The 10,128-nt window shown below is 41.4% G+C and overlaps 1 protein-coding gene across 2 annotated transcripts in view; it reads left to right on the top strand.

Moving 5' to 3' along the window:
• arxa (aristaless related homeobox a) overlaps nucleotides 1-9,565 on the top strand; it is a 9,768-nt gene extending 203 nt beyond the window's left edge. Inside the window, exons 1-5 of one of the 2 annotated variants that reach the window (XM_074621919.1) lie at nucleotides 1-287; nucleotides 1,528-2,104; nucleotides 3,781-3,826; nucleotides 5,398-5,729; nucleotides 6,462-9,565. The exon at nucleotides 1-287 is cut by the window's left edge and continues 203 nt beyond it. In XM_074621919.1, coding sequence (XP_074478020.1) covers nucleotides 80-287; nucleotides 1,528-2,104; nucleotides 3,781-3,826; nucleotides 5,398-5,729; nucleotides 6,462-6,729 — 1,431 coding nt within the window. In that variant the 5' untranslated portion in view covers nucleotides 1-79 and the 3' untranslated portion in view covers nucleotides 6,730-9,565. Of the gene's footprint in view, nucleotides 288-1,527; nucleotides 2,105-3,780; nucleotides 3,827-5,397; nucleotides 5,730-6,435 lie in introns of both variants that reach the window. The other variant, XM_074621920.1, reaches the window with a different exon arrangement.
• The last annotated feature ends 563 nt before the right edge of the window (nucleotides 9,566-10,128 follow it).

The following is a 10,128-nucleotide window of genomic DNA, read 5'->3' as shown; positions in this document are numbered from 1 at the left end:
CCGGCCTGCAGAGAAAGGAAGAAGAAGAGGAAGAAGAAGAGGAGAGAGAGTGAGAGAGTGGGAGACTGACAGGCGTTAGATGAACCGAAGCGTCGACATGAGCGGTCAGTTTGAGGAAGATCTCCACGACCGGGTCGAGAGGAAGAGCAGTAAATCCCCGACGCTGCTCTCCTCTTACTGCATAGACAGCATACTGGGCCGCCGGAGTCCGTGTAAGGTCAGACTGATAGGAGCGCAAAGTTTGACTGGTCTGCCAGGCAGAGGAGAGCTCGACAAGACGGCTGACAGTAAGTTCACTTTCAGATGAAATTATATATATAAAAAAAAAAAATTGTATAGGGGATAAATATGGAACAAATGCTGGAATTATAATGTGTCCAACAAGAGTTATTTTTAATAGACAGCCAAGTCAACACCTTTTACGCACATAATCTGGTTAATATAGGCTAAATGTTTCCAAGACTAAACAGCTGTTGTAAAGTCAGTAAGTTTACTTTCAGCTGAAATTATATATTAAAAAAAAAAAAAAGATTGGAGGCATTGTATAGGGGATAAACATGGAACAAATGCTGGAAGTCTAGAGTTATAATGTGTCAACACGAGTTATTTTTAATGGACACCTTTTAAGCACAGAATCTGGTTAATAAGGCTAAATGTTTCCAAGACTAAACAGCTGTTAAACTTTATTTTTTGATACTTTCTTTTTATTGTTTTTCCATAACAGAAATACAAAATACACATAGAACAATAAAAAAAACAAAAAAAAAACATGAAAGAATATAGATTTGCCCTGTCTCTACAAAGTTTTCTTATTGCTATGACATATTCATTACCCTCATCTTGTCGTTGTCATGTAAAAACATTGTCCATTTCTCACCACTTCTCTCGACATTGCTCCTCTTGTGTTCTTATCCTTATGGGTTAACAGTTCCATATCATATATTTCATTCACAATTTTCAGCAAAAACTTTATTTTTGAATTTGTTATTTGACAAAAAAAAACATGAAAAAGATATAGATTTGCCCTGTCTCTACAAAGTTTCCTTATTGCTATATGATTATATTCAATGGTTCATTCCCTCATCTTTGTCGTTGACATGTAAAAACATTGACTTTCCAGCCTGTTGGTTACCATCTGAACTAGACAACTATTAGACTATACACTGACACAACATTCAATAGAGGCTGGTCATGTTTATTACAATGAAACATTGCTGTGATTTATATAAGCAGGACAGGGAGTTATCATTTATAGCATGAAAACCCTGCATAACCTAACAGTTATATTGCTCCAACTAAGCACCCACTTCTTCATTAAGAGAAGAGAAATAGGCCTCTTTATGCAGCAAAAATGGCCTATTTTATGGGTTGAGACAGCAGTTTTTTTGTTTTTGTTTTAAACAGCCTCTTTATATCGACCGAAACGGTCTCTATCTAACAGTTTCATATCATATATTTCATTCACAATTTTCAAAAACTTTATTTTTTTAATTAATTATTTGACACCCCTTACCTTCCTTTTCTCAGGGTCAATGAAAGACCCCCTGTCTCTGAGCGCAGACATGCACCTGCCTCCAAAGCTCCGCCGGTTGTACGGCTCCGGTGGTGGGAAGTACCTCCACGACCACGACACGCTGGAGAGAGAGCAGCAGCGGCTCTGCCTCCTGGAGCAGCAGGCCAGCAGCGACGGCCTCAAGATCAGCCAGGCGCCGCAGGTGAGCATCAGCCGCAGCAAGTCGTACCGGGAGAACGCGTCGCTGAGCCGGGGAGAGGGCGACCAGAGCCCCGGAGAGGAGGGCTCGGAGGACGGCAGCCTGGTGGTGGAGCTCGGCCCGCTGAAGTTCGAGGAGGACGCGGTGGTGGGGAAGGAGGTGGAGGAGAGCTGCGGAGACCCGAAAGACGAAGAGAGGGAGAGCTTGTTGAACGCCGGGGATGGGGACGTGAGGGACGGGGAGGACAGCGTGTGTCTGTCGGCGGGCAGTGACTCGGAGGAAGGGATGCTGAAACGGAAGCAGAGAAGATACAGGACTACCTTCACCAGTTACCAGCTGGAGGAGCTGGAGAGGGCTTTCCAGAAGACACACTACCCAGACGTTTTCACCAGGTAAGAAACATTTTTAAACTGCAATTTTAGAATTTTGCAGCATTTTAGAATTTTGCAACGTTTTAGAATTTTGCAACATTTTATAATTCTGCAGCATTCTAGAATTTTGCAGCAGTTTTAGAATTTTGCAGCAATTTTTTTTTTTAAGACTTTTTTTTATACTTTATTTTTTCCCTTTTTTTCAAGGCTGTTTTTACAACAGTCTATAAACCAACTTTTAAGTAGATGAGTTTTACAGACAAACCCATCAAGTACACTATAAGAGAAAACAACCTCAACATTCAAAACCCCAATTTTTATTTTTAAGTCTGAAAAAAAAAATTGCTGCAAAATTCTAAAAATGTTGTCATCCCTAAAATTAATATGAATTAATTCGATTTAATAATGAATTATTATTGTGCAAATTCTTCATTATTTAACAAATTAAAAAAACTAGGCTTAAGAATTTTAATTTACATGCATATAAAACTACAATTACAATAGTCTACAATAATTGTGTCTTATAAGAATTATATTATTATTAATATTATTATTTTCGTTACATAAGGCCTATGTTGCAAATAAAATCCAAGAAAGCATGACACGTTAATCGTGCTTTCTAATAATTCCATGGATGAAGGTGATAATTAAATGCATTTAATTTTAAATATCCCCCACCCCATAACATTTTATTCCAAAAACCTCCCCAGTAATTCCACACGTCTTAAACTGGACACTGTGCGCATCACACCTCATAAAATGCCCCCAACACCAACACGCGTGCCCTGCAGAAGTGAACGCAATATAGGCCTGCAAGTGCACGAACACACTGGGGACGTTTTGTTACCTGTTCTGACACATGATGACAGCGGTGTTATTGTTCCTCAGGAGGAATAATTAACCGGTGCAGCTCAGGTTACCTGCTGGACTTGATACTGAATACAACAAAACACACACACACAAAAATCAAGGCCTAACCTCAAGCCCAAGGGCAGGTTTACTTTTTTTTTTTTTTTTTTTAACACACACAAACACACTTTATATTATGAATTTCAGGTGAAAAAAAATAAAATAATAAATAATAAAAATTCTTCTTTATGTGGGGCCTTAAAACAAATTAAACTCTATATATACAATTTCAGCCCTATTTTTCTGCTAAATTAATATTTTAATAATTGGCACATTTTATGCTTGAAAGTAGAACATATTCTGACACAAGAACCTACATTTTTTCGATTTTTCTTATACCAATGCCATTATTCATAGGCTATTTTCCCAATCGATTTACTTTAAAGGCGACTTGTAGGTCTTATAATGTACACTGCGAAACACCCATCTCGCAAAGCTTGAAGGGAGCGTCGATTGCTTTGTGGCAGGCTAGTTTAGATGTCATTATTTCACCCATTATGTCGTTACAGTGACAGGCCTCTTGCTTTAAGGGAAATCTAACAATCACTAGGGCCTATTTCTATCCATCCGTGACAGGGAAAATAGAATATGGCTGTGTGGCGTCCTTTTTCTTGCGGTCCAGGGAGAACAAAAAAATCAAGCCCCATTTTCGGTCGTCTATTGTTGACAGTGAACAACATGGAGGGGGACAAAACAGCAATTCTGCGTTTTCTTCCAACCTGTAACCTTGAATCTTTTTCTGTCTCTCTTCCTCTTTTTTTTTTTTTTTTTTTAATATTCTTTTGTAGAGAAGAGCTCGCCATGCGTCTGGATCTCACCGAGGCCCGCGTTCAAGTAAGTGCACTCTCTTGTTTATCGTTATAAAAAAAAGAGAAGTAAATCAAATATGAGGTGGTGGAAAAAAAAAAAAAAAAAGCTGCATCCTCTTAATGTTTTTTATGTCCTCTATAATAAAAACCCCCCTAACCGGTGATATGCGTCACCGATTGGAGATCAGCAGTAATTTATTATAGTAAAAATGTGTTAAATGGCCTGAGTCGCTGCGCGCAGAAGGTCTTTCCTGTTATCGAATGTCATTACGCGTTTTAGTGGCAATTAAAGGCGACGTCTGGCTGATTCATAAAAAGCTCACTTAGTGCAGGAGCAAACACTGTCTTCTATATTCCTGGGACGAGATGGTGTTTGAATTCCCATCAGAGAGAGGTGGACAGAGTGTGTGCGTAAAATGGATATGTGTGTGTGTGCGTAAAAAGAGAGGGGGAGAGAGAAGGGAGGGAGAGAAAGAGGGGAGGGATAATGCTATTTGATTTCCCATTATGTGATTGCAATAGACCTGCATTGATCCGATGCTTTGCACTTGGGAGCGAATGAGAGACCATTAAAGGTGTTTGCTCCCACCCCTCCTTTCTCTCTCCATCTCTCCATCCATCCCTCTCTCTCTCTCTCTCTTCTTCACTGAAAGCGTGGCTTGCATTTCCAAAGCCTGGCCTCATAACCAAGAGAGACAGTTCAAACAGTAAAACAACAGATGTCTCTTTAGGTGAACAAATCACTTAACGGGCGCCATCAGGAGGTGATAAAAACTCATAAATTCCCCAGGGGCTGTGTAATGCTAAACAGCCCTCTGGGGGAATAATGTGTGTCCAATGTCGCTCAAGCTTTCCAAGCTCGTTCAATCACTTCCCTTCATGTTGACATTTTTTGCTCATTGTGAGAGTCTCCAGTGCAAACTGGGCACCCAGTGGATGCGTGGGAAAGTTAAATACTCTCTCTCAAATGGAAGTCACTTGTTCTACATCTCTTAAGAATTTAATTTAAAGCGCATTAATTGTTATTGGAGCCAGTTCAGAAGGTAATTTTCTGGATCTTTTGTTAACACCGCTCTTAATTATCTCTCTCTACTCCCCACCCAGGAGCCCGTCTAGGGGTTTAATTAGACAGAAAGTAGATTTAAGGGACCGTGAGCAGGCAGGGTTTACCTTGCATGTAATTACCGTTGACTTTCCAGCCTGTTGGCCACCACCTGAACTAGACAACTATCAGACTACACTGACACAACACTCAATAGAGGCTGGTTCATGTTAATTACAATGAAACATTGCTGTGATGTAGTGAGTTGTGGTTGTAATCATTTATAGCATGAAAGACCTGCATAACCTAACAGTTATATTGACATGTCTCCAACTACTTCTTCATTAAGAGAAGACAAAAGGCGTCTTTATGCAGCAAAAATGGCCTATTTATGTGTTTTAAACAACATGCAGCCTCTTTATATCACCCCAATCGATCTCAATCTTCCCAGAATCTAAATTTGTTGCTGCCTTTGTTTACATCCTTCTAACTTAAGGAAAATAAAATAACTGCTCATATTGATCCCTGTCATCCTTTCCTGTGTTGCCCCTCAGGTGTGGTTTCAGAACCGCAGGGCCAAGTGGAGGAAGCGCGAGAAGGCCGGGGTGCAGGCCCACCCGTCAGGCCTGCCGTTCCACGGCCCCCTGGCATCGGGCCACCCTCTCAGCCACTACCTGGAGGGAGGGCATTTCCCACCACATCACCACCCGGCCCTCGAGTCCGCCTGGACGGCCGCCGCAGCAGCAGCCGCCGCCTTCCCGGGCCTGGCCCCGCCGCCCCACAACGGCGCCGCTCCGCCAATGGCCACCCCGCTCGGCCTGGGCACGTTCCTGGGCACGGCTGCCATGTTTCGCCACCCCGCCTTCATTGGACCCACTTTTGGCAGGTAAGCTGCACCCCATGCACAGTGCTCCCTTGGACCTGTTAACACTTATTTACACCACCGATCTCTGCATGTTTATCCCTGTATTTTTAGAATAAATGACTGCAATTTTGCAGTCAAGCGCATGTACGGCAAACTGCACAGCAGCAAGCGTGCTTATAATAAACTCCCCAACACATCGTGCAAACTCTTAATGACTGATGGTTACAGTAATCCTCAGTCACACTGCATTACTGTGTCTGATTATAAATATGTTATACTGTTCACAGTGGTCTGTAATCACTCTGTCAAATGCCTTAATAAATTAACCAAACGTGTGATCCTGCCAGACAAGCTGTGAGGAGGTGTGACACACCGCACACTCCATATGCCACAATTAGCTTCTCATTTGCTTTCCTCCTCTCTATTATACAGCATTATTAACATTGTACTCTCCCATGTTTTCTTTTATATTAAATAAGTCAGCTTAGCAATAGATGATTTAAAGCTATTTAGGTTTAAGACAATCAAACTGAAGAAACTAAGAGGAAATAGAATATATCTTAAGGATGGTGGAAAATCTTAATCAACAAGCAGTAGTTTTCTTCTTCTGCTGCAATTATACGGACAACATTTTGAGTCAACACTGAGCATATTATTTTTCTTGTGTGCCATTTTGCAATGAATAATTTAAACTTGAACGTGTTCAGCATCTATAAAATTGTTTTAGATGGTGACATTTCTGTCTTCCTACAGGCTCTTCTCCAGTATGGGTCCCCTGTCCAGTGCTTCCACCGCTGCAGCCCTCCTCCGTCAGCCCGTCCCGCCTGTAGAGAACCCCTCCCACGCGGGCCCCGTCCTCCCCGACCCTTCCTCTTCTTCCTCCTCCCCTTCATCCGCGGCCGCAGCAGACCGCAGGGCCTCCAGTATCGCCGCGCTGCGCCTCAAGGCCAAGGAACACTCGGCTCAGCTCACCCAGCTTAACATCCTGCCCACTGGAGCCGCGGGGAAGGAGGTGTGCTGAACACTCGACACCAGCTCTAGGCCTCCACGTCCCGGGCTCACGTCCCATTCCATGACACCCCCTCCGTCCCCCCCCCCCCCCCTCCAAAAACCCATTCATACCTCTGGAGGCTGATGTCCCCCTTGTTCAACCATCCCTGTTACCTCATGTCTCCCCAACAAAAATAGCACGACCAAATTCAAAAGAGCACTGGCTAAAAAAAAAAGTGTGTGTGTGTGTGTGTCTGGAAATTACAACTATTAAACCATTATTTTACACTCACACAGCTTATACACACACCTCTCTGAATGACTTTTTCAAGTTTTTCACTTAAAGAACAATTACAATATTTTATGACACAGCTAAAAAGATGTCTTTTTAAAGATTTCTTAATATTTCTTTACACTTTGACAATAAATTAAACGTGAAATCAGACTCCATATAGTTCACGTAGACTATCATACAGTATGTATATAGCTTTTTAAGACGGCGTGCCACGTGCATACACAGCAAAATACTGAGAACACACAGTGCCAGTGGAGGAACGTAACAAAGTACAAATTTGAGGTACTTGTACCTCAGTATTTCCATTTTAATGCTACTTTATACTTCACTACATTTCAGATGGGAATATTGTACTTTTTACTCTACACTACATTTAGGATTTTACATACAAAACATATGAACTTATAAAATATTAAGCATTAGATTGAACAAGCAAACAGTATGTAAAAAAAAAAAAAATTAATCTGACCAACTTCAACTGCTACTTTAACATTAATTATAATAATTCAGTAATATTATATATGGCAGTATCACTCACAGGGGGCATTTTTCTGCAGTTCTTTCATGTCATTTTGCTGTACTTTTACTTAAGTAACAAGAACAGTATTGTTGTTTGGCTACTTTTACTTAAGTATAGGATCTGTCATGGCACACACACACTCACACACACAGAAAGCTGAAGAACCGCAGGGGAACCCAGACTTTTAGAAAAGGATTCTTGTGCTACTTCAAATCAGGACAACTCGAGTGCTCGACATTAACACTGCTTAATCTGTATGCATTGATGTGGGCTGAGCCGGTGTGCGTCTATAATAAAGGCGAGTTGGAGGAGGCCCCCCCACCCCCACCCAGAACCAAAGGAAAACTGTCCATAGACCTTCCATAGCCTTCTCTACAAGCCTGACTCCTCTCCACTGCTCGCCTGTCCACCAGTCACACTCAGCAGCACCACTGTACATTGTATAATATAAGTTTGAAATCTCTGAATCAAACCGGAGTTACTTGAGGTCGTTTCCAGCATCAGATTTCTGTAAATTTGCTGCAATTTGAGATTTTTCTCCCCCCCCCTCCTCTCTCTTTGATTATCACAGCAGTGGCATTCCCCACTGAGTCTGACTCCAGGACACGCGAGCAAAGTTGAGATCCGAGGTGTGTCTCTATAACGACCTGACTGTGTGAAAGACAAACTGTACATACTGTGTAAAAAGAGGAAAAAAAGTACCACAAAAAATTTTCAAAACAGGGTCGTGTATATTTCAGGAGGCCGTGTTTTGATAACTTGCACTCGGTGTAGTGTTTAATGAATGTCGCCCTGTGTAGAATTTCACCTGTGTTTATGAATTATTAGGATTTTTAGATCATTATTATTTATGTCAAAAACTTTTTCCCAGAGGAACTGGGGTGAAGGAGAGTTTTTTTTCTTTCTTATTAAGTGATTGTAAGTTTCCTGGTTTAATAATGCTAATTTGAATAAATTACATTGGTAAAATGAGTTATCTTTTATTATTTCAAATTCCTTTAGGACTGACATAGGACTGCCTAAACCAGGAAAAAATAAACAATGTGAAATAGAATATTATAGAACTATTAATAAAAGGTGTTATGAAGAAAAATGTGTTTTCTGTCTTACATTGAATAATTTAGCAAATTCTTAAGCAATTATTTATAAATAACTTTAATATGATTCACTAAATAGAGTACTGGAATGTAAAATAAATACATCCGACTTCAGTGACAGGTTGTCTGATGATCAAAACGCCCGCTGAGAAGGATGAAAACCCTTTTTTTTAAAGAGGAATTTATCGCTGCAGAGAGCAGAGATGGAGGCTCCACCTGAATAAAATGTATTAGGTGTATAATCCAGTGCGCTGCGTGCGTCTATCCTCTTCAGCTGGAGTTGACAAAATACTGACCATATATTCATGAGCTTAATCCCCAACATGTGAAACGCGTGACAAAGGCGAGGGGTTTTCAATTAGATCGCCCACTTTATCTGGGGAAGGGAAGGGAACGGGGGGGGGGGCGTCACAAAACTTCCCCTAAACCCCTTTAAAGGCGCTAAATTGGTCTTAACATCTGTAATGCCATGTCGATGGAAGCGAGTCCCCTTTGTCATTAATGAAGTAACAAACCACTTCATCAAACGGCTTTCACCCCCCCCCCCGCCTCCTCCATCCATCCATCCATTGGATCTCACTACTAATGCTGGACTATTACAGCAATCAATGGTTATTCTCCTCCGTTTGACCCTTCTATGGTGCCCGACCAAAACCGCGTGAAATTACCCCGCGGATTAAAGTAGTCCCTCTTTTTTATTCATCTATGAAAACCCCTCTTCTTATTCGTTCTTGTTGTTTCACATGTTACAATTTAGTCCAAACTAGGAGGATTTTAGAGATAAGGAACTGATGGAGGGATATTTCTGCACATTTATTTATGCTCACAAAGTCACACAGCTGCTCATTGGAGCAAAAAAAAGAAGAAGATAAAAACCAATTTTCTCCTGTGCGTAAAACCATCCACAATGTGCCATGCTTTAAAAAAAAAAAAAAAAAAAATCCTATTGCTCAAACCCAGTGGAGCGTGTGTGTTTTTTCTCCTTCCTGTATGGCCCTATATAGGGTTTTGATGAGATTGTCCGGGGGGAGTTTTAATCTTATTGTGAATATAACTAATGAATGGCAAACCAATTTGTCCCTAATATCTGGGGAATGCCGGGAGGCGGGTGACCTGCTGGGAGAGAGGCTTAAACTTTCTTTGCAGCGCAAAAAGGCGAGAAAATTGAAATGCTGTCGCATAGGGGGCAATAGATGTGGATTTAGAAAAGTCACACTTGTTGGATGCATTCAAAGACAGGAGGCCTTGCACTTGGGATTACAGGCTGCTTATTGCATGAATGATCAATATAATGAATGTTGATGAAGATGAAAAAAACAGTCCAATCGTGCGTAGTTCTTGCAAATTGGCTGCAAAAAAAAGAAGAAATGATTTGGTGGAATCATGCGTAATGCACGCGTTAAAAGCTCCTCCCGTCTCTCACAGGTTAATCCAGGTGTCCAGAAATGCCGTGCCCATTTCCATCACCCCCTCCCTGCTCATTCCCCCAGCTGTTGGACTTGATTTGGCCCGTGATTT

Source organism: Sebastes fasciatus, chromosome 21, assembly GCF_043250625.1.
Source record: "Sebastes fasciatus isolate fSebFas1 chromosome 21, fSebFas1.pri, whole genome shotgun sequence".
NCBI classification, from domain to species: Eukaryota; Metazoa; Chordata; class Actinopteri; order Perciformes; family Sebastidae; genus Sebastes; species Sebastes fasciatus.
The sequence above is the reverse complement of the archived record's forward strand: the minus strand, read 5'-3'. Positions and strand labels throughout refer to the sequence as shown.